The following is a 25,235-nucleotide window of genomic DNA, read 5'->3' on the forward strand; positions in this document are numbered from 1 at the left end:
TCCTTACTTGAATCTTGGAGTGTTTTGTGCCTTCCTTCCACATCTTTACAGTAATCCAGTGTGAAACTTTACCTCCGTGCAGGGATTTCCAGTAATACAGACCAGTCACTGCTGCTCTCTCTCCTTGTGCAGAGTGAGTGGTTTGTCTCCGCCCTCTCCTGTAGTTTTCTACAGGCAGCTTGTAGTGGGTGGGGTTTGCTGAGCGCCTCCCACAGCTCTGCTGTCTGCAGAAACTATTTTAATATCAGGATTTGAAAGGCATTTGGTGCACACAAAGTGGATTTACTGTATATCCTTGGTGGTTATTGAGGGTATATTTAAAGTGGAACTTTATACATAACAACTAAAATAATGTTTATTAGCAAAAAAAATACATTCAACATGAATATTTATGCCAACGAAATTAGTGTGTGATTCAATTTGCCTCCAGGAATGTTTCTGTTTCTTGTTGCCAGAGACTGCCCCTTTGCTGAAGCCCAGAGCCCCTGAGCAGCAGTAAATCTTTAGGCTGTCTGCAGATCGGTCTCTATATTTTCGACACGATGCCTAAAAATAGAGAGCAACTGAGCATGTGCAGAGCAGTGTGAGACAGTGTATTACTGGTTTTTAAACAGTATAGGGATTTATTTTTATTGTTTTACATAGCTATACCTGTAAAAGGGGCCAGCCTTAAGTGATCTAGCAGGACTTAATTTTCAGACTAAAGCTCCACTTTCAATGAAAGTTTTGTGTCCGGAGTTCAGTTTTATTTGTTCTTCAGGGGTAAAAGGGTTGAGAAAGATTGGTCTAGTGTCTCCAATGCAGTTGTACACATATAGGACAATTTGTATGCAGAGAGCACATGTGGACTCTATACAGGACCCACATAAGATGGTAGTCACTTAGCTAGCTTCTATAGCTAGTCTGCTGATTGCTGTCCAGCATTATGAAGATTCCACACACAGCTCACATAAGTCAGTCATTAACAATGTAAATAATGAGCAATATTTTATTAGCTTGCCTTCAGAGAACTTCAATTCCATAGGGAGCATATTTAATGAAGGACATGCATAGCATACAGCAGACAGATGTTATATATTCAAGTTACACAGCTTCAGAGATCACTTGGACATGTTCTGAGTGCAGGAGACTCCAAACATCTGTAAAGTTACCATATGGTGATAAATCAGGGGAATGTGCTGTGTTTGAAAGTATTTAGCATTGTCTAAGAGACATGGAACTGGAACATGAGCTCTATGGAAGAGTTAGACTAATGAGCGGGATAACATAAGATACTCTTCTGAAGTTACTCTTCTGAAGAGGACCTGTCATGCAATACAAAAAATACACCCTACAGCACACTTCAAGGGATAGAGAACCAAAACATTTATTGTAGACATTTATATATACATCAGGCCCACCAGGCCCTGCCCTCAAGGATATTACAATTCAAGGTATCCATACTAGGGCCAATTAACCTACCAGCATGCCTTTGGAGTGCAGGAGGAAACCTACATAAGCACACTCCATGAGGATAGTGTCGTGTTTGGGATTCAAACCAAGTATTTTACTGTACAGCAGAAGTGCTAACCAATAAGCCACTGTGCTGCCATACTAAAATATAGATAAATAAAAGTGACCCATTGGGGGGGGGGGGGGGTTTACTAAAACTGGAGCACAAAGAATCTGGTGCAGCTGTTCATAGAAACCCATCAGCTTCTAACTTGTTCAATTAAGCTTTGACAGTTACCCCTGGTTCACATATCCGCGTTCCTGTGGGCCACAGTTTGCGCAGGTATGAGAGCCCATTCATTTGAAAGGACTCCCATGCCCCAGAACACGCAGGGAAGAAGTCCCTGCACTTCTTCTGAAAACGCAGCCCGCACGGGAAGCTTGGTTCCCAGTATGGTTGCGATTTCCAGTGCAGGCGGCGTTCCATTAGAATTAATGGCACCCACCCGCAGGTCCGCATTCTTCTGTGTGGATGGTGCGGCTGCACGGATGTTTGTGTGGATCCACAGCAGCACCACCCGCACAGATGTGAACCTAGCCTAAAACCTGTGAGCTGATTGGTTTCTATGAACAGCTGCACCGGATTCTGCGTGCTCCAGTATTAGTAAATCTCCCTCATTGAAACCATTTTGGCTGTAATGCAATTCAGACATGTCTCTGCAACAGTCATATTGACAGTTGGAGCTCCATCTATAGTTATTATCCCATATCTTTCAAGGGAAATGTCTGCTGTTAAGATTATTATCATTATTCAGGATTTATATAGCGCCAACAGTTTGCGCTGCGCTTTAGAAAATGAAGGTAGACATAAAACAGTTACAATACAATTTGGTACAAGAGGAAACAGAGGGCCCTGCTCATCAGAGTTTACAATCTAGGACAGTGGTTCTCAACCTTCCTAATGCCGCGACCCTTTAATACAGTTCCTCATGTTGTGGTGACCCCCAACCATAAAATTATTTTTGTTGCTACTTCATAACTGTAATTTTGCAGTGGGAGGAATAGTGCCACATTGTTGGTGTCAGTGGGAGGAATAGTCCCCCATCATCCCATCATTGGTGTCAGTGGGGGGGGGGGGGGATAGTGCCCCATCATTGATACTAGTGGGGGGGGGGGGAATTGTGCCCCATCATTGGTGTCAGTGGGGGGGGGATAATGCCCCATCGTTGGTGTCAGTGGGGGGAGGAACAGTGCCCCATCGTTGGTGTCAGTGGGGGGAGGAATAGTTCCCCATCGTTGGTGTCAGTGGGGGGGGGAGGAAATAGTGCCCCATCATTGGTGTCAGTGGGAGGAATAGTGCCCCATCATTGGTAATAATGACACCAATGATGGGGCACTATTCCTCCCACTGACACCAATGATACTTACCTTGCTGACTCCTGCTCCATCCTGGGCTCGCTCCCTCCCTCTCCCATCTACAGCCAGCATACCTGGCTGCAGCAGCACCATCTGCACGCTACAGACGCTTACCTGTCAGCTGTCTTCCTTCTCCGGCCACTCCCTCGCTCGATCTTCTTTGCTCTTCGCGCTGCTGCTCGGCTCCTCCTCTCCAAGCTCCACCTCCTCGCCGGTGATTGGCTGCCTGTGTGCCTCTCCTGAGCTACAGTTCCGGCGGCCAATCACTGGCGAGGAGGCGGAGCTGTTGAATGATCCTGGGGATGTGGCCAGATGACAGGGGCGGCATGTCATCCCACGCACACATCGCGGTCCAGGGAAATGTGGACGTATCTGCATGTGGGCGGACCCGCCTGGAGACTGATAGAGGAGCGATGTCTCGGTTCCTAAAACCATCGGAAATATGGGTTTTCCGATGGTCTTAGGAGACCCCTGTGAAAGGGTTGTTCGACCCCCAAAGGGGTCGCGACCCACAGGTTGAGAACCGCTGATCTAGGAGATGATGATATATGAAGAGTTGCATCCAGGCAATGAGATCAGTCAGTAAACTGCTGGACTACTCAGGAAGCACTGTAGCCATGCTAAAATAAAATCAACTGCTTTTAATTTTAGGCAACTACTTTTAGGCATACATACAGTATATAGCAGGCTTCATGAAAGTCTTTCAGGGGTACAGGCTCCTGTTACATGATTCGGGGATGTGCAATCTCCCTCTCATGTTCAAGAGAAACAAGTAGTTTCAGTTTCATGGCCATAAAGAAAGTGTGGAGACTGATAACTATATGAATTTAGTTAGAAGAAGAGGGCTTTGACACATACTCCAATAGTAAGCTTACATCAAAGCCCAACTCCAGACAAAATGTTTTTTTCATTTTGTTTTAAAAGATAGAAAAATATAGATATGTTAAGCGGTATCACATACAATATGTTTAATAAAATCCAATATGCACAGAAAAAACATTATCTACAATCAATATATGAAATAGAAATGATGAAAAAACATAAGAATATAACAGGTATTATTTAAAAGAAAATAAGAGGCCATTTTCTTTTCACTTTGGATGGCGTATAGAGGAGCTTGGCTTACAAACTATACACATTACAATCTCATTGTACAATCTCTGCACAATCAGCTTTAGGATTTAGCTAAACTATCCATTCCATCTGTACCCAATTAGGCAGGCCATTGTGCTACATAATTGTTGGTAGATTAAAGAAGATTATACAGTAAGATTGTACTATATGTGGTGAGCTTTAGGACCTCTGTTGGGTTTATTTTTCTTCAATGCAATAAAAAACAAACAAAGGTTCCAACCCAATTTCACTTTACTGAAAAGGTGTTTTTTTTTTCTTTTTAAAGCTGCTGTGTCTCTGTCGGAGATAGATTGCCCTTCACTTCCTCTCTTTGTGACTGCAGACAGAAGTTAATCAAAATCCTCACATGGGAACACATGTGCCACAGCATTCAACTCTTTCCATTCTATACTCAGAAGAATAGTAAAAAAAGTTTCAGCTGGCTTTAAGATCCGTCCATGGACTGTTAAATGCTCTCAGGCACAACAGACTTTTAGACATTCAGCACTCTGACAAAATAGTGCATCAATACTAAAGTCCACTGAAGAGAACCCATGGACATTTTGTAGCACAGTGGTCCTCTAGGTTTATATGTGCTGTTGGTTTCATGACAACATACATTGTAGCTAACCGTTATGACTGTCTACAAAGCCTGCATAGCACTCACCCTGTGATGAGGATGGTAGAAGCTGGAGAAGTTCTGCTTCTCACTTTTCAAGTGTTCACATTTCCCTCCTGGAAGGGACAGATGTTCTGCTCTGTAAATGAGATGTCTATGGATGTCTCCTGGTAGCGGTTCCACTACATAACTTAGATTATTGCTTACAGTTATTAGTCCCCTGTAGAGAAAAAATCCAGTTGTATCATTGCCATTCAAAATTGGAAACACAGTACATTGTTTCTCCTGTTTGCTAGTTACACCATATTGTGGGGTTTGCATGATGTTTATATAATGGAATGCCCATTTGCTCAGATTCAAGCACAGGCCCCATTGGTTCCATTTCCCACAACTCCCTGGGTTTTTGGAGATGCCTAGGGGAGTTAAGTTTCTCAGCTTCCCTCCCTCAGCAGATCAGAGAATCAATACCTAATGGGGCAGAGGTAGCTGGGCAAGTGATCTGCAGCCAGGAAAGTGGCCCTCCACTGTCAAAATCAACGTTTGGGCAGTTCGGTCGGAGCCTAATAGCACACAACGTCTCTGAAGACCCAGCTACTGGGGGAAGCACCTCCCCAATTGCTACTGAAGTGCTCAATTTCCAGCTAGATGACTCCCCTCTGTCCTTGGACCCTAGACCTCTCCAGCTATTTGCCTGTTACTAGAGCTACCCTGGACTTCACTTTGGGGGATGCTGTTTATGAGGATAGCTGCAAGTAGCTGTTTTACTGAAGTAGTGACTCTCAGCTAGACTCTGTGTTGCATGTGTTGTGTTGTGGTTTAAAAACTATGCTATGGAGCCAAATAATCCCTGATTGAGTCACCGAGACATTGTTGAGAAGAGTCCCTGTAGCTTTCATAATCTGTTTTGTATTATTCTGCAGTGTATGCATGCTCTTCGCCATTCTCAACCTGTTTTGCATTCTTACTTTTAACTTTGCACCTGTTTAGTAAACTGCAATTTATAGTTACTCCGTGTCTGCTCACTTGCCTGGCTAACTTAAATGTATTTGAAGCTGATGGGTTGTGAACCCAACAGAGTTTTATCAATATTTCCTATGCCCAAAACCAATATTAAATATATTTATTACCTGTGAATTCTAATGATTTTATTTGGAAATCATATGCAGTTTTCCCTATTGACAGCCCATGCAGGGTAGCAACCAAGAACATGCCCCCATCTCTGATTAAATGAGAGCATGGCGTGAGTGTTATAGGCAGAGCATGTTTTCCTGAAACTTCCCTCTTGAAGGGTGCTTGAATACCACTCTACATCCAGACATTTGGGACATGTCAACGTTTGAGGAATTGAAGCCAGTAAAAGGGAAACAACAAATTAACATAGGGTTTTATAAAAAATATAGATGCATTACATGACATTTATTATTTCGCTGTAGTTATCCTCAGTCCCAGCACCCCCTGTGGGTTAAAGAATCCAAACAGAAAACACTTATGAGAGCTTTAAGCACATTGTGCTCGAAATTTGGTAGCACTTTGAAAAAGTGTGAAAAGAGGACCAGGTAGTGGCCTTAAAGTCTGAGAAGCAGATTTTTAATGCTGAAATGCACAAGAAACACCAACTGCCCTGGTGGAATGGGTTCTGATATGGAAAGAAGAAACTTTGACCCTAAGGCTGTAAGTCCTGCAAATAAATTGTCTGATCCACATAGCAATGGTGGAAGAGGAAGCATGTTGCCTTCTAGGAAGGCCCACAGGTTAGACAAAAAGGGACTCAATCTTGTGAATAGATGCTGTGGATTTCAGGTAGATCTGAAAGCCCTGACCACATCCAGACAATGTAGGGCAATTTCCATGTAATGTTTCCAGACAGGACAGAAGCAAGGAAGAACACTGTCCTCAATGAGGTGGAAATAAAAGACCACCTTAGGTAGGAAGGAACGTTTTAGTCTCAAAAACACTTTGTCCTTGTGTAAAACAAGAAGGGGCTCTTTACAGGAAAGAACTCCCAGCTCAAAAACATGCTCAACAGATGTAATGGCTACTAGGAAGGCAGCTTCCAACAGAATATCTATAATTATTCAAAAGGAGATCTCTGAAATACAGTGAGCACCAGGTTGACATCCCAAGGTGACATAGGAGTTTGAATTGAGGGATTTATATGAGCAACTCCCTAAAGAAAAGTCTTGATGAGAGATTCCAAGGAAAAGGGTTTCAGGAATAAAATAGATAAAGGAGAAACCTGTCCCTTGAAGTTATTGAAGACCGGACCAAAAAAAAGGCCACGTGACAGAGTATTTTCTGGGAGTTAACTTCCTGTCCTTGCACAAAGTAAGCCTTCCATGTGCAATGGTAAATCTTACCAGAGATGGATTTTCTTGCGCTGAGTAAGGTGAAAATAACTCTTATCCTTTATAAAGGATTAAAGACAGCAACTGAGATGGATGATGGAATAAGGGGGCATTGGGCCAGTACGTCTGTTCTGTTTGGAAGAGGTCATGGCTCCTCTGCCAGAAGTCTGAGAAGGTCCATGAACCACGTTCTTCTGGACCCATTTGGTACAATGAGAACCACTGGAACCCTTTCCTCCTCTATCTTGTGCAGCAGTCGAGGGAGGATCTTCATTAAAGGGAAGGCAATAACCAGGTTTGAGCTCAAGGAATCACCAAAGCATTCATTGCAGAGACTAGAGGGTCCCTGCTCTTGTCTACAAATTTGTTCAGCTTGCTATTGAACCTGGAGGCCAGCATATCTACATCTGGTGTTTCCCATCAAGGAATTTTACAAACAGGTGTTCAACATCAACAGGCATGCGTATAAGATGCTTTTTACAGCAGACCAAGTTTTTAGCTACAAAATTCAGCAAATACAAAATCCATATGCATACAGAAAAGGGAGATTAAAGAGCTGGCAATCACATTCTCTAGAGCATCAAAAAAATACAACAAAGTTTATAGCATCAGCTGTAATTGTTCTAAAAGAGCAGGGTCCTCAAAGGCAGGTTCATGTTCTCTATTCATATGTCCTGCCCAGCTAGAAATCATCTGGAAAATGGACATAACAACAAAAGCTGGCTGCAGGGCAGGACCTTGAGGGGCAAAGAAGGCCTTTAAGAGGGCTTCCAGATACCTACCAACAGATCCCTTAAAAGAGGGAACATCCTCAAGAGGAAATAGGATTGTAGTGTGTTTATTAAAAAATTAAATTGCAGGATTCACCACCGGAACAGTGCATTTCTTTTTAGGTTAGTTTCCTGTAGGCCATGTGCCCTTTTGTCCAAGCTCCCTTGTGCCTGTGATCTGCAATGAGCCGCTATAACCCATGCATTGAGTGTTCTTGTGGCTGTGTCTCTGTACAAGATGGAAGCAGGAGTGAAGCAATGTGCTATTATGTGTTCTAGGAGGAAAAAGCGGTTGGACAGGTGTCTTTTGGAAGTGTGACGCAGTTACCTCATCTTTCTGAGACTATGGCTAGGTTCACACCAGATGTGGTGGGACTGCATTGGGCAGATATTCCAGCACAGTCCCACTGCAAGACCTTGTCTCCCTTTCTGCACAGTTCACACCACTGGTGATGTGCAGACGATGTGCACTGTAGAAAAATACTGCATACATGCAATCCACTGCCTCGTTGGCATGTGGCTGGCAAATGAAGTTCATGAGATGTCTGTGACTAACTACATACCCTTGAAGGGGTCTTCAGAGTCTGGTAACCATAGAAAAGGGTCAAACCCTGGACCTGTGACTAACTACACAAGATGCATCACATACCAAGGTGAGTGCCTAATGCAGGATCCAGTGCCTGAAGCACACATCACAGACTGGCCCCACACAGAGGTGTCTGGGTAGGGTCCCCAAGGTACACACAGAGGGTAACTGATCCAGAAACTGCTAGATAGCCCAGGACAATAAGAAGTTGGATCTCGATAGAAGCATCAAAGAAAAAATCGAAAGGTTAGAAAAACAAAAATAATTATCCAGAAGAGAGCAGGTCCATCACCTAAGGACACTAGAAAAAAAACTAAGAGTCTCATCGTGTGGGTGGGGCTATATGGTGCACTCTGGAGGAAACTCTAACAAGTTTTTTGCCAGTATCCAATCACAAATCATATGTCCAGTATATAACAAGTAACAATAATAAGTAACAATAATACAAGTCCTGTGTCCTGTCCTAGATGTTTGGGATATATTGTTATTACCTAATAACACGTACCTAATAACATGTTCCTTATAAATTATTTAATTAAACCCATTGGACCTTATATAATTTACATATTTATAAAACTGTCTGTAATAAAAACTACCTTCTTCTAGATGACAATTAAATAGATTTAAACTACTACTTCCATCTGTCATTTGATAGTGCAGTGTAATTTATTTTACAGATTGGTAATACACACTGGGGTTGATTTACTATAGGCAAATAGACTGTGCACTTTGCAAGTGCAATTGCACTCATTTTCCCCAAAGCTTAGTGAATGCAGTGAAGCTCAGCTTTGTAATGAATACCCAATCAGGTGCAAGGAAAATACAAAAAACATTATTTGTGTTTGCACATGACTGGATGATAGCAATGGACAAAGCTTCACTAGATTCACTAAGCTCTGGGGAAGATGACTGCAATGCACTTGCAAAGTGCACGCTCTACATGCCTTCACTATATCAACTTACAATAAGTCAACTTACATTTAGGGAGGTAAGTAGTGTAGCCTCAAGGTCTGAAATGGGTATAACTGAGATGAAATCACAAGTAAACAGTAGCAAATGTATTTTTATGAAATAACAAAATGCACATTGTATAAGCCACCTGAGCAGCCAGTTTTCAGAATGTACAAGTGTCTTTAACATGGGGAAAAAGGAGACCCTTTGTGCCATAAAATTTACTGTAAGAAAGCAAACAGAGCTGAACAGAGGAAGAAAGATTAAAAGATAAATTGTCTGGGAGGAGAAGGGTTCATTGTTTACATCATGGATTAATAGGCATAAGGCCAACCTCAAGGGAAGGCTTTCCATTGCATTTCTCAGAAGTATATTTAGCAGCAGAGAAGAAGATTGTCTGTGTACCTTATTCCTGAGCAGGTGCTGACTGCTACACTGGAGTCTTTCTGCCCGTGAATAACTCCATGGTAATAGCAATGGTCCTAAAATCAGATCAGACAGTCATACAAAGAAAGGAAACACTGTCAGAAAGGTTTGCTATAGAATGGCATTATATAAACTAAATAATATCTAAATAGGTTCTTATAAAAAAAATCTAATTTTAGGCAGAGAATACAATTTGTTACAAAAAAAAAAAAAACATTTTAGTAGATGTTCGTACCATTCAGTAAATAAATAGGTTGAGGCTGTGTTCAATTTGAATGCCCAATCATGTGCAATGACTGGACTGCATGACTGAAGGAAACACAGTTTCGCCCTATTTACTAAACTCATTAAACATTAATTTCTCTAAGTAAATAGTCGTACGCCTTTCGGAAATCAACCCCATGAGCTAAGTACAGGTTTCCTTTAAGTGTGTGTGTGACTACTGATTGTATGCTTTGTTGGGGGCAGCGACTTATGTGAATGGGCTTTATCAGTGGTTTCCAAACTGCGGCCTGTGGGCCGAATGTGGCCCCTTGCCTGCTTCTAGCCGGCCCTCGGGGTACTATTCCTCCCACTGACACCAACAAGGAGACACCATTTCTTCAACTGGCACTAACTATGGGGCATTTTTCCTTCCACTGACACCAACGATAGGGCACAATTCCTCGCACTGATATAAACAATTAGGTGCTATTCCTCCAACTAATACAAATGATGGGGCAGTTTTCCTCCCACTAATACAAATGATGGGGCACTGTTCCTCCAACTAATACCAAGGATGGGGCACTATTCTTTCCTCTGATACCTAATGATGGGGCGCTATTCCTCCCACTGTCACCAATGATGGGGTACTATTCTTCCCGCTGTCACCAACGATGGGACAATATTCCTCCCACTGATACCAATGATGGGGCACTATTCCTCCCACTAATACCAAGGATTGGGCACTGTTCCTCCAACTAATACCAAGGATGGGGCACTATTCCTTTCTCTGATACCAATGATGGGGCACTAGTCATCCCACTGGCACCAATTATGGGGCACAATTCCTCCCACTGACAGCAATGATGGGGCACAATTCCTCCCACTGATATAAACAGTTAGGTGCTATTCCTCCAACTAATACCAAGAATGGGGCACTATTCCTTCCTCTTATACCAATGATGGGGCACTATTCATCCCACTGTCACCAAAGATGGGGCACTATTTCTCCCACTAATACCAGTGATGGGGCACTATTCCTCCAACTAATACCAAGGATGGGGCACAATTCCTTCTTCTGATACCAATGATGGGGCACTAGTCATCCCACTGTAACCAATGATGGGGTACTATTCCTCCCACTAATACCAATGATGGGGCAATTTTCCCTCCCACTAATACAAATGATGGGGCACTGTTCCTCCAACTAATACCAAGGATGGGGCACTATTCCTTCCTCTGATACCAATGATGGGGCGATATTCCTCCCACTGTCAACAATGGTGGGGTACTATTCTTCCCACTGTCACCAACGATGGGGCAATATTCCTCCCACTAATACCAATGATGGGGCACTATTCCTCCCACTAATACCAAGGATTGGGCACTGTTCCTCCAACTAATACCAATGACTGGACAAGTTCCTCCTATTCCTCACCTTCTACTGACTACAAGCACTATGCCTCTCCCTGACGCTGGGAGATTTACTACTTCCACTGGCCACTCCAGCCCTCCTAAAGTCTAAAGGACAGTAAACTGGCCCTTTGTTTAGAATGTTTGGAGACCCCTGTACTATATACTCTCCAGGGTGCTGAACCATTTGTATATAAATACATACATAAAATAGCAATGGACATTATTTACAAGGTTTATTACTTGGTTGCCTTGTGAGTACAATGCCACAGAAGAGTAAAGCTTTTAAAGGGCAATGTATAGTATTTTTGTATATATTCATTATGTTCTGGATTCAAATATATGGTAAAGTAAATATGGAACATATACAGTATATTTCATATATACATTTTCAAAAAGTCTCGGCTACATCTGTGATAGGTTTACAGGGCTAACCTTAAAAAAGATCTAAACCCAACAGCTAAAATATGATAAATATTGCAGCTCACCAGTGCATAGATGTGGTAACTGTATTAGTTTTCTTTTTTCATGTTTTCCCTTTATTTTCACCTTATAATCTTGCAAATAACACGCTTACTGTTTCTGGGTGACTACACTCACAAACCAATGGCTCTATGGAGTAAGCCTCGGATGGCATCCAGGCTGGACTTTTTTTTATCTTTTTTTATTGAAAATTTCCATTAATATTAAGGGCTCATGTACACTGAAGCTGATAAACTCACATTTAGGAGCTTTTCTGTGTTTTTTTCAGCAGCCCCTGAACTCACCCTAATGTTTTCCTACGTGTCCATGTACACTATGTTGTTTACAGTCGTTTACAGGCAGTTGCGTTTACAGTAATTTTCTTGAACACACCAAACTTGCGTTCAGGAGTAGTTTTTATCAGCGTTTCAAACTCCAAATGCTTGTAGACGCATGTAAATGTGGCTAACCGTGTTTATAAGCATTTGCGTTTAGAAGCATTTTTAACTGTTCCATATCCAGATGCTGTCCAGAGCCTTTTTTCATCATCAGAAATGCATGCAAAGCGTTTTCCATGTATTCAAATGGACCCGGTACACCAGCGCAGTCAGTTCCAGGTTTCGCATGAAGGAAAAGGAAAAAATGGTAGAATGTGCTGCATTATGCTCATGATGGGATCCATAGTGAATACAACCAGAAAAGACAGGTCATCTCAACACATACTGCTCTCTCTGCTTCTGCTCTCTCTATTTCTCTCAAAATGTCTGAAATAGTTATTTATTTACTGTTTTTCAGTGCATTCTGGGCATTTGGGAAGGTCATGCAGTTAAACAGACGTTTTTGAACCTACGTTTTCCAGCAGTCAGTTTCCATCATTCAGAAGTGTTTTCCAAGCATCCCGCGTACATGAGCCCTAACACAAACAATCACATAATTCTCGAATGCGTGTCTCTCAATTCCTAAATAAGCCAACAAACCACATTATAATAGAGGGCCCGCCTATACATTTAAAATCTCAAGTAAAGAAAACTTGGCAACTCACCCTCTATAAACCCAACCACCAACCAATCAGGTAAAAAGAAAAAAAAGGGGGGGGGATAATATTCTCTCTCTTCTCCCTCCCATCGCCTCCACCAGGCTGGACTTTAAATACATCTGCATCTGTTCATCTCTAATAAAGTACATAGAAGAAGGGGAACATCACTAGGCTAGAAGAAATACAAGGTTGTTTTCATTTTCAGTGTACTGTAGTTGGCAGGACGTGACAAGGACACCTTTTTCAGGCGACATCAATATTATTTTCTGTATTTACTAAAAGGTTCTTAGCCTTAAAAATGAAAACTAATGCTGCCACCACATCTAACAACTGGTAAGCTGCAATATATTGTATTTTTGTTCTTATGTGTAGTAATCCTTTAACTACTTTGATGACAGCTCATGTTCAAACTACTTAAACCAGTGACCCGAGTCAAGCCAAGTCAGCTCCCCCTTCCTACTCTGTTTGGGCCATGCATAACTTCTATTAGAGGAAGACAGAGTCTGAAAGCAAACATCATCCAGTGTTATGGGTGCAACACAAATTGAGAAGAACGACACTTTAAAATCCAATTTTTTCCAATAAACACAGGTGGCAGCACATTTTGAAGGTCAAAAGAATGCCTCCTTCATCAGGGCTGCAACAATGCTTAGATTCCTTCAAACAGCTACTTTGTCCAATTGCCTCTAGGACTTAGTGCCTTAGACTTAGATCAATTGTGTAAATTAAAGTAGTATTAAATGTCCCCAGTTTTATTTCATCTATGCACTGTAAGCAACATGGTATATAATTTGCTTGACATGTGGGCATAAACACTTACATTCCTTTCTATGTACTTCTACCTGCCCCAGGTTTACTACGCCATTTCCCCAAACTTCCCAAATCTAAGGACTACATGTCCCATCAGTCCTTGTGCTAGGGCGCATGCGTGCCGCTCCATTCATTAGATTTGCTGGACCTGCACATGATGCACAGTAAGCCTGGACTACACACACAAGGAATGCCCTATACTCCTTGTGTCCTATGTTCCTTTCGATTGACAGCGTGTCCCAAGACAGAGCCTCAGGAGCCTCAATCACTTCCTTTGGAGAAAATGCAGAGGAGTGTCTTTTGTGTTTTTATCCTATCAGGCCATATGCACACATCAGCGTATGTAGTGCATGCACATTGCCCTGTAGCCCAATCCCAGACACATGCACCAGGGTGGCTCCATGGGTCCCCACAGGGGAAAGGAGCCACCCTGAAACAGGAAAACGAGGCCAGCATTACATAGAACAACAGAATCAGAGAGGAAAGACAACTAGAAGCTCAAAAGTTTTCGCTTTCCCGGTAAAAACTAAAGAAAAAAAGTGTTACTAAATCTCCAACAGTAAAATCAGTCTGTATATGCAGTAAAGCATGATTGTTACACTCACTGTGGAACCTAAGGGGTTAATCCTCCACACTGGGAAAAAAGGCTGTATGATCCTGTCTTTTCTGATCCTCCCTTCTGTTACTGTCCCCAATCGATCTGCCATAGTACAGAGCAGCAGTGGTAAGTCGGCATATGCTCTGTTTGGTGTGTAGGGCTAGAGAGTTTTTTGTTTGGGGGGGAGGTGCATGTGATCAGCACAGGGCCAATCAGCACTGTCCGGATAGAGGGTCAGGGGTCATGCAGCCTCATAGGACAATCAGAGGAGAATGAAAACTCCTCCTACAAGATTAACGAGTGCTCAGCCAGACACTGATAGAAGTCACAAGACTGCTCTAACTGTAGATGAGAAAAGGTATTTAGCAGTTTATTCAGTATTTACTAAAATGATTGCATTTCCATGTTGTGTGTACTGTGGAAGACCAGATATAGCGATTGCAGGGTCCTGGGTTTAGTAACACTTTAATGCTTTAATAACACTTTAAGGTGCACCAAGGTTATTTTACAGATGATCAGAAAATGTGTTTTTATAGTAAAAGCAGTAAACATTGTAGAGGAGATTTCCCTTCACTTCCAGTGGTCCTCATTGAAAATGTTTCTTTACTTTCTGTCCCAGTGACAATGGCCACAATGACAACAGAGTGCCCCCTGCTTGTGAGATGCAAAAGAAGACAAGATCTCTCCAAAGTAGAGGAAATTCCCCTCTTTGACAGCTGTCACAGAAACAATCTGAAACAAGCGCACTCACTGAAAGATTTACCGTCACCTCTTGCTCCGTTGACAACCTTGAATTTCTGGATCCCCCATCACCTTCTGTCTCAATGACAATGCTCACCAGGACAAAAAGTGAGTGAATGTACACATTGGGGGTTATTTACTAAAACTGAAGAGTGCAAAATCTGGTGCAGCTCTGCATAGAAACCAAGCAGCTTCCAGGTTTTATTGTCAAAGTTTAATTGACCATGCTGAAGTTAGAAGCTACCATGCACAGCTACACCAGTTTTAGTAAATCTCCCCCAATGAGGATGCTGACGTCTATAAAAAACTGTCTGGGGATCGAACACCTCCTGACTCTTTCAAAAACTAAAAAAACTGCTGGATTTCCATATACTTTAAACATACATCACACCCGCCTGCCCTCCGGTAATTATTTATTAGTAATATAAATAGGCCCTTTGCAATAACATCAAGCAGACGCTGTACAGTCATCCAAGATAAATGATTCTGGTCAAAGTGAGTTCATTTAAGGCAGAGGAATAAGACACAACGATACAATGAACATTGGGCTCTTTGAGTCCAGCATTCTTATATATCTATCCTCATTTCCTCTTCCCTGCACCCCCATTCTCAGCTTCCTGGGTAACTTGATGATCTCATTGGTTGAGAGTTAACCCCTTCCACGGTGCTAAGGAGCAATCATACACAGAATACAATGAGTGGGTTGGGATGCCGCGCAAAGGGACAAAGACACGTTGTATTTTATGAAAATTTCCCAGAGGCTTATCACAGCTTGCATACACTTAAAACGAATGAAAATCTCACAGCCTTGTCCTCTGTCAGGAACAACCACATAGAGGGCATTTCTTTGTGTAGTCACTAAGCATGATCGATCTTCATAATATTGGTTCCCTCTTTTATAACAGAGACTTCTGTTCTTTGCAAACCTTTGAGCCTCATTAGAAGTGGCGATGAGACAACAGACTTGGGCCGGTGAACATTGGTATTCAACAGGAGTATTTGTCATATTAAAGTTCAGAGAGCAAGATGTACAGTGTGCAGTAGCCTTGGGCTTTGGTAGACCTTCAGCAAGCTGAAAGTGGTTGTAAAACCTCACATATACCCAGTGAAGTGACTGGCCACTGGTGATTCACAGGGATGAAACAAATCCTCCAGAAGAATATCCTCCAACCAGAATTTATACAGCTTGTCTAAGAGTTCACTGACTTATGTCCATTTACAACAAACACCAAATACACTAGATGCAAATGTAGAAACAGAAAAAGGGCGCACCAACCTAGTGCATTATCGTTTAAAATGTTTATTGAAGAAACAAAGTAAGCATCATACTTACAATAGACATAAAAACACAGGCATGTCAAACTGAACAAGATATATTATCCAAACAACATCTGAATCCATACGATGGAACCCTGTATGACCAACTGGCTAACGCGTTTCGAGGACACAACCTCTTCCTCAGAGCCAACCCATTTGTCCGTTTACATCTGCCTACCTCCAATCTGATCCAATCTGCTAAAAACAAATAGAAGGGGATCTGTTCTCCTCCGTCTGGGTAGATCAGGATGGCAATCAGGTGTTAGGCCCCTTTCACAGCCGAACTCCGCTTTCTCAGCTGGGGATCTGTCCGTTGATTCCCCACTGAGCAGAGCGGAGCAGGTAGATGCTCTATGAGCAGTCAAGTGTAAATGGACTCCACTGTTCTCTTACACCTGACTGCCCTCCGATCCAATTTGCCTAGATGGAGGAGACGGATCCCTATTCTTTTTGTGGATCGGATTGGAGATAGGTGGAATAAGTCTATTTACATCCACCGCTCCATAGAGATGAATGGAGGGTCCGATGGGGTCTGCCTGTCCATTTTTCAGGACTGATCACATAAAAGGGGCCTAAATGGTCCACCCATAGAGCAGAGCGGGCTGTGTCCATTTCCACTCTGCAGAAGTGGACCTTCATCCTCCCACTCAACAGAGAGATTTCCCACTGAGCAAGCGGATTATGTGTGAAAGGGGCAAAAAGAAAGAAAAACAGTGCAAAAACTCAAACACCACATAATAAATACTCAATGATCAAATTACATATTAGCAGCAAATGCAAAAAAGAGTCCCTAAAAAGCCCATACTCTTGTGCTTGCACTGTTGACTGATAAGGAGCTCAGATGAGCTAAAGCAGCAAGGAGGAAAACTTTTATGGAGCCCATGCACTGACCCTGGGATCTGCAAGTGGGTGGTGGACTTTTATAATCTGCCACTCAGAATGATAACAACCAAACTAATAAATGCACTTCTATAATATGAAGCTGCTGGCAATCTCTCTACATTTCTTCTCTCATTCCACCTGCAGACTGACATGGCTCTTCATATATACTATATTGCCAAAAGTATTGGGACATCCCTCCAAATCATTGGATTCAGGTGTTCCAATCACCTCCATGGCCACAAGGGTATAAAATCAAGCATCTAGGCATGCTGACTGCTTCTACGAACACTTGTGAAAGAATGGGACGCTCTCAGGAGCTCAGTGAATTCAAGCGTGGTACCTTGATAGGTTTCCACCTGTGCAATAAGTCCATCTGTGAAATTTCCTTGCTACTAAATATTCCACAGTCAACTATTAGTGGTATTATAACAAAGTGGAAGCAACTGGGAAGAACAGCAACTCAACCACGAAGTGGTAAGCCATGTAAAATGACAGAGCGGGGTCAGCGCATGCTGAAGCACACGGTTGCCACCTGTCTGCAGAGTCAATAGCTAAAGATCTCCAAACTTCATGTGGCCTTCAGTTTAGCACAACAACAGTGCATAGAGAGCTTCATGGAATGGGTTTCCGTGGCCGAGCAGCTGCATCCAAGCCTTACATCACCAAGTGCAATGCAAACCGTCGGATGCAGTAGTGTAAAGCACACCACCACTGGACTCTAGAGCAGTGGAGACATGTTCTCTGGAGTGATGAATCACACTTCTCTGTTTGGCAATCCGATGGATGTGTCTGGGTTTGGCAGTTGCCAGGAGAACGGTACTTGCCTGACTGCATTGTGCCAAGTGTAAAGTTTGTGTGGAGGGGGGATTATGGTGTTTTTCAGGGGTTGGGCTTGGCCCCTTAATTCCAGTGAAGGGAAATTTTAAGGCATCTGCATACCAAGACATTTTGGATAATATCATGTTCCCAACTTTGTGGAAATAGTTTGGGGATGTTCCCTTCCTGTTCCAACATGACTACGCACCAGTGCACAAAGCAAGGTCCATAAAGACATAGATGAGTGAGTTTGGGATGGAAGAACTTGATGGGTCTGCAAAGAGTCTTGATCTCAACCCTATAGAACACCTTTGGGATGAATTAGAGCAGAGACTGTGAGCCAGGCCTTCTCGTCCGACATCTGTGCCTGACCTCACAAATGTGCTTCTGGAAGGACGGTCAAACCTTCCCATAGACACACTCCTACACCTTGTGGACAGCCTTCCCAGAAGAGTTGAAGCTGTTATAGCTGCAAAGGGCGGGCCAACTCAATACTGAACCCTACAAACTAAGATTGGGATGCCATTAAATTTCATGTAAAGGCAGGCATCCCAATAATTTTGGCAATATAGCGTACATAGTACTTGTGCACTGGCAGTCGTATCCATCCACCTTTTTATCTAGTGCTTTATTCTTCCACCTCCCAGTCTTTACATGTGTAGTATGTCTGATTCGAGATTCTTGTTCAGGAATCTTTGTTACTGGATTGGTATTTGCAGCATTCATCAAACATTTTACAAATATAAAGGGTAACATTTATGGAAATAGCCTGCTAAGGGGTACACAAGTGAAAAAAGGTCAGGAACCTGTGCTATAAATAAAGATTTTTATGGTAAATACTTGAACTAACCATAATGTCTTTTATACTTTATTTGAAAATGCACATGTAATTAAAGTGGATGAAAAGAAACAAAGTACCATGTGTAATGATTATTAAGTATTTAATGCTGTTTTATTATGGTCTGTCCTGTAAGCTGTACCGGTAATTAGACAAATCAAGGACAGTTATCTCTGGAATAATCCTCCAAAATTCAGTATATAAATATGAATGTCTATGGACATGTGATCCTAAAGCAGAAACGCAGTAATCATGGTGTAAAAAGGATCATGTTACCAATATCTGAGCCCTTTGCCTTTATGGAAGAGAGGACATTTTAGTTTTAAAAAATATCTATCTCTATTTATCTATCTATCTATCTATCTATCTATCTATCTATCTATCTATCTATCTTACTCTATCTATCTATCTTACTCTATCTATCTATCTTACTCTATCTATCTATCTATCTATCTATCTATCTATCTATCTATCTATCTATCTATCTATCTACCTCTGACCATAAAATATACAATTTGATTGTTCAATCTCCTTTGGATCTACCATCAACTATATGGTGCAGGGGCGTACCAGAGTTGATACTAATTGAATAGGTTGTTTAGGTTTGTACTCATACAATGCATGGATTGAAATACGGCCAGTTCAGCAGGGACTGGCTGAATTTTGATCCATGTATGGGCTAGCTGATTGTACACAAAATATTCTATCCATCAACCTGTGTACAAAAAACTTGTATGGTTTTTTTCTGAACAATCAGCACCACCAGCACTGACCATTGTATTGTATTGTATTTGCCAGCAGGGAAGGCTCCCTGCTGGCAAAACTTAATAGCACCGCAGGAGTGGGAGGATGAGGACACCCATTCATTTTTTTTTTGTTCAACCTGCTTCGTTGAATCATGTATAGCTTAAAGCTAATGGAGAATGTACAGAGGTTGTACATTCAGATTGTATAGTGTATGGTCATCTTTATTATTACTATTAGACAGGATTTATGTAGCGCCTTTATAATTTTTTTATTTTAATAAAACAGCAAACATGTCATACCAGCTCTATGCAATGATTTTGCACAGAGCGGCCCTGATCCCCTTCTTCTTGGGTCCCCTCACGGCGCTCCTGGCTTCACCCCCAAGCCAAGTGCCCCCATAGCAAGCCTCAGCTCTTGTGCACATTGCTGGATTGAGATCGGGCTCAGGTATGTATTTAGGAGGGGCTACGGGGGGGGTGCTGCAAGCAGAAAGTTTTTTACCTTAAGAATGCAATAAAGTAAAAAACCTTCTGCCTTTACAACCACTTTAAGCTATTTATCTACACTAAGAAAAGTGCATCTATTGTGAACAAATGGGGGATGAGAATAATTATTCAGATGCATTTTATTATTATTATTATTATGCAAAATTATTGAAAATAAATTCTTGGTGATCCAGATTACTTAGATGTATTCCTTAAAAAAATGTAAAACTTTATTGCAATGTTTCCCTAAACAAAAATTATTGAAAACATGTAAAAAAATAAAAAACAAATTCTTGGTGATCCTGATTATTCTGATGAAATCCTTGAAAAAATAATATCATAAACACATTTTTGGTGATCCTGCCAGCACTTTGGGTCTGCTCCCCAATGCTGCAGGGCCTGCAGTGAATTCACAGCAGTGTTGTCACCCTGAGTAGCTGCACAGGCTACATTGCTATGCATTCTATGGAGGAGAGTTATCAGTGCTATCATTGCTGCTACCCCCTCCCTGTTGCCTATCGACACAGGCTATATAGTCCCACGGGGCTCCCTGAATCACTTCCTCCCCTTTTGGATCCCTCCTACTGTCTGTCATGGCTTGGGTGCCCCAGCCAAAGCAGTGGTGTCACAGATATTTTAACTATTCCTGACTCTATTGAAAACTAACAAAAATATGCTTTGGTTAGGTGTTAGGCTTTAACCTAAATTCCGTGTTTGCTCTAAGCTAGTATTCAGCCCCTGCCCATAGTATAAATACAGTTGTGATAATTGCGCTTTAACTGCTTCCCAACCGCCCTATAGCAGAAATACTGCTACAGGGCGGCACAGGTGCACAAAATCACATATATATATATATATATATATATATATATATACACATGATTTTGCATTTCTGGGTAGGGGGCACGCGTGCACTACCTGTGTCGCCATTCGTGGCCACAGCTGTCAATCACTGGGTCCTGGCCTGTGATTACTCACCGGCGCTCGGTGATTACTGAGCATCTCCAACGGGGAGGAGGACTGTTTTGTTTACTAACAGTTCTCCTCCCTGTCAGCTGGGGCACACTGCTCTGGATGGCTGTGCACAGCACAGCCATCCAAAGCAGTGTGCTTACACTGAAGCACACAGACACCGCCTCCTAGTAAAACACTCCCTGCACACAGTTAACCCTTTGATTGCCCCTCATGTTAACCCCTTCCTGCCCAGTGCCATTATTACAGTGTCAGTGCTTTTTTCTAGCACTGATCACTGTATTGGTGTCACTGGGGATGTCAGCGACACCAAGTCAGTTCTCCCCAGTGCCAGAATGTCCGCTGCAGTCCCGCTATAAGTCACTGATTACATTACTAGTAAAAAAAAAAAAGAAAAAATTCCAGTATCTATACCATTATTTGTAAATGCTATAACATTCACGTAAACCAATTCATTTACATGTATTGGGATTTTTTTTAGCAAAGACATGGAGCAGAATAGATTTTGGCATAAATTTACAACAAAATTAGATTTTTTAAAATTTTTTACTGGACATGTTTAATAGCAAAAAGTCAAAAATATTGTTTTTTTCCTCAATATTGTTGTTTTGTTTTTTTTAATAGCACAAAAAATAAAAAACACACAGGCGATCAAATACCATTGAAAGAAGTCTCAATTTGTGGGAAAAAAAGGACGCAAATTTCATCTGGGTGCAGCGTTGCATGACCGCACAATTGTCAGTTAAAGTAACTCAGTGCCGTAACTCAAAAAATGGCCTGGTCAGGAAGGGGGGTAAATCCTCAGGAGGGCAAGTGGTTAATTTGTAATTTTTCATAAATATGGCCTAAAATGTAAAGTTTTAAATACACAAACAGAGATATACACTGCCCCAGAGCATAAACAGATAAATACGCTGATGATTCCCTTTAAACAAAAACAGCCTGCTAATTAATGAGTGTAATACGCATCTGCCAGTAAATATCTGCATCCTCCGAGCATCTGTATAAACAGCTAGGCTTGTGTATCTGACCACATCTGTCCTCCTCCGACCTCTCTGTCTTTCATGTCATGGCTTGTATTTGTATGTTCTATAAATAAATATGGAATCCCGAGCCGTGTGCAGGCCCAAATAACCCCAGGCCATTGGCAGAGAGTGCCATCTTTTCACTCTTGACCTACTTCCCAAAATGGTTTACCCCAAGGCATTGAGAAGTGTGTCAGGAAGCAAAGTAAGGAAGTGCAGGTCAAACCAAAATGGGGCACGAGTTTATCTGAGGAAATGGTGTAGCAGCAGAAAAACACACTGAGCTAGCATTATGGCTAAAACAAACTGCTTACAAGCCAGGATGTCCTGTGACTGCCCTGTTGTGATGTAGAACAGAAGGAGAAACAAGGGAGATAAATCAGCTGAATGCAAATAATTACATTTGATGGAGGATATTCTCAGTCAAATGGGGTGAGTAGATGGCTACTAAGAACCAGGGAGCCTAAAACACAAGCTTTCGTATATAAAAGCAGCAAGGATTTGGCTATACATGATAAGGCCACATTGTAGGGCCCCCCCCGCTATCTAACCTCCATCTTAAACTAGATAACCCTAACTGAAAAGTTTTCAATTTCTCAAAGCACTGTGTATCACAGTTTCCTTTTTTTTTAATTATAAAGAAAAAAACTTTATTTTTTAACTTTTTTTAATGTGGTTGTAAAGGTCAAGTTTTTTTTACCTTTATGTATTCTATGCAAAAAGACTTCTGTGTGCAGCATCCCCTCCATCCCCCCCCAAAAACTCACCTAAGCACCATCTGAATTCAGCGATGTGCACTGGAGTCTCGGCTAGTTCGAGACTCCCTCTCCTCATTGGATGCGACAGAAGCGGGATCCAATGCTGTCAATCACAGCCAGTGAGCCAATGAGAAGGGGGGGACGAGCCGCGGCTCCATGTGTGAATAGACACAGAGAGCAGCGGGTGCCCCCATAGCAAGCTGCTTGCTGTGGGGGCACCCAACAGGAGGGACAGGCCAGGAGAGCATTGGGGGGGAACCCAGAAGATGAAGATCCAGGATACTCCATGCAAGAGCAGGTAAGTATAGACATGTTTATTTTTTCTAAAAAAAAAAAGAATAAGTCTTTAGTATCACTTTAAGAATTTATAGTCTGGGTTTAGGTATGTTTTACTGCCAACTAACTACTGCCATGCAATTCCCTGCCCTGTGTGTAACAAAGGGGTGGGGATGCTGGTGACATTATTTAATCAATATGGGCATATCGCCATATTTGGACAATGAAAAAACAAAGTAACACACTTAATGTAAATGTGACACTCTATCAAAATTCTATACACCATTAATTAAGTGTAACTTTATATCAAGATCATAAACAAAGTCCAAAAGAAAGCCAGAGCATTAAAGTGGAAGTAAAGGCAAAACCTAATTAAGTGCCGGTTCACATATATGCTAATTAAATGTGGTTTGAACTGCATCCAATCCGCATGACATGTGAAAAAACATTGCTTGCTATGGTGACTGTTCACATATGTCCAATGCACTGGCGGCGCAAATTCATTGCAGATTCAGTGCGGTTTGAAAAAGAGTCCTGTACGATTTCTGAGCAGTGCCTTCAAGTTCAGATGCGGATTACAGGCTATTGACTTCTATGGGAAAAGTTTCTAAACCGCACATGTGTGATCAGGATAAAATCCTCAGCTAATCCTGTCCTGAACCTGATGTAAACCTGACATGAACTGCTGAACAACTACTGTATCCATTAGCTGTGAAACCTGAGCTTCAATCCACACCACACATGTGTAAATCAGCTCTAATTCTAAACCTACTCTCATCCACATTCTAAGACTAATCTATCTAGCCCTGTAAAGAAAGAATCGCTATACTTACCTATACTCACCTAGTTGCTCTAGTCTGGTCCTAGGCTGAGCTGTCAGAGGAGGCTTCAGTGTGTATGAGAGGCAGCCAACAATGGAAGCCTCATAGTAAGTCTACAGCTGACATCACTTCCCAGGCATTTCCCAGCCTCACAGAGGGTGCCACTGGAGACTGGACTGGAGTGGCTGCAGAACAGGTAAATATAGCAAGTTTTTCATTACATGGCTAGATAGATTAGGCTTAGACTATGGCTGAGAGTAGGGTTAGAGTTAGTTAGCTTTTGCCTTTACTTCAGCATTAAAGGGATAGTTCACCTTTACCAAAAAGCTGCCTATGCAGATAAGGCGTGTCTGTAGATAAAAACAAACTCTGCAGCTCTGACTAAAGTTTAGTAATGCCCTTGTTATAGGTGTAGACCATTTAGGTACCTCTCGAAGCCTGATTGGAAAACTCCCAGGACGTTGCTAGGCGAGGCCTTGTCATTACTGCTCACCTCTACAATCACAGGAGTGAGTTCTTAGAAGCTGAGTTCAGAGCTACTGCACCAGAGGAGAGAAAGAGCAAGTGAGGGATTTTGATTCAGAGAAAAAGCTTACTCCTGTGATGGTGGAGGTGAGCAGCAATGACTAGACCTCACTTAACAACATTCTAACAATGTCCTGGGAGTATTCTAGCCAGGCTTCATGAGGTACATTCTGTAAATGGCCTACACCTATAGCAATGGTATTATTCAACTTTAGTCAGAGACCAGAATTCCATGGTAATTGGATTAAGGTGGTTGAGTTACCTTGTGTGGCTATAAATGTTGGGTTTTGACTCCAGACACATTAGAACTGAAAAAGCCACTTGGAGGAGAGATGAAACGTCTTCAACATTACAGAGAAAGTCTAGCTAATAAAATGACTGCTAGCTATATCATAACTTGGATAAATGAGAACCTTCAAGACATTACCAATAGTCAGGAATATGATCTGTTGGTGGCTATGTAGTAGTCCTGCTGCCCTACACAACAGTCAGTGTTGGCTATGTGAAAGTCCTACCCTTATTATGACATGTTGAAGATAAGGAGTGCCTACACATGGCTAATTTATATTACACACTGCTGTATACACGTGTATGGTGCTCCTGTGTCACCCCTTAGTGCTCATCCACTTCCAACACTCTATTGCGCTCACCTCCGGGTTTGGCCCGTAATGACAGGTAAAACTGCGCTTTCCTCTTTAACCCAGGAGGGTATACTGGTACATAGATTTTCACCACCGTTAGCCAGCAGTTTTAAGCATCTCCAGATCGCTCCACATCCATGTGAAAAAATGCTCAATATAGTGTAATATTGCCACTCAAAACAGCCTTTATTTAAAACAATCTAGTAAAACTCAC

At 42.0% G+C, this 25,235-nt stretch overlaps 1 protein-coding gene across 1 annotated transcript in view; it reads right to left on the bottom strand.

Annotated features, from left to right (window-relative positions):
* Positions 1–25,235, bottom strand: part of ADAM19 (ADAM metallopeptidase domain 19) — a 119,316-nt gene that overhangs the window by 41,156 nt on the left and 52,925 nt on the right. The window contains exons 5-6 of the mRNA XM_089682850.1: positions 9,637–9,713; positions 4,628–4,799 (exon numbers count right to left, since the gene is read on the bottom strand). Coding sequence (XP_089538976.1) covers positions 4,628–4,799; positions 9,637–9,713 — 249 coding nt within the window. The remainder of the gene's footprint in view (positions 1–4,627; positions 4,800–9,636; positions 9,714–25,235) is intronic.

The sequence above is a fragment of the Staurois parvus genome, unplaced genomic scaffold, assembly GCF_062004578.1.
Source record: "Staurois parvus isolate SC_StPar_1 unplaced genomic scaffold, SC_StPar_1.0 ptg000298l, whole genome shotgun sequence".
In the NCBI taxonomy this organism is placed as follows: Eukaryota; Metazoa; Chordata; class Amphibia; order Anura; family Ranidae; genus Staurois; species Staurois parvus.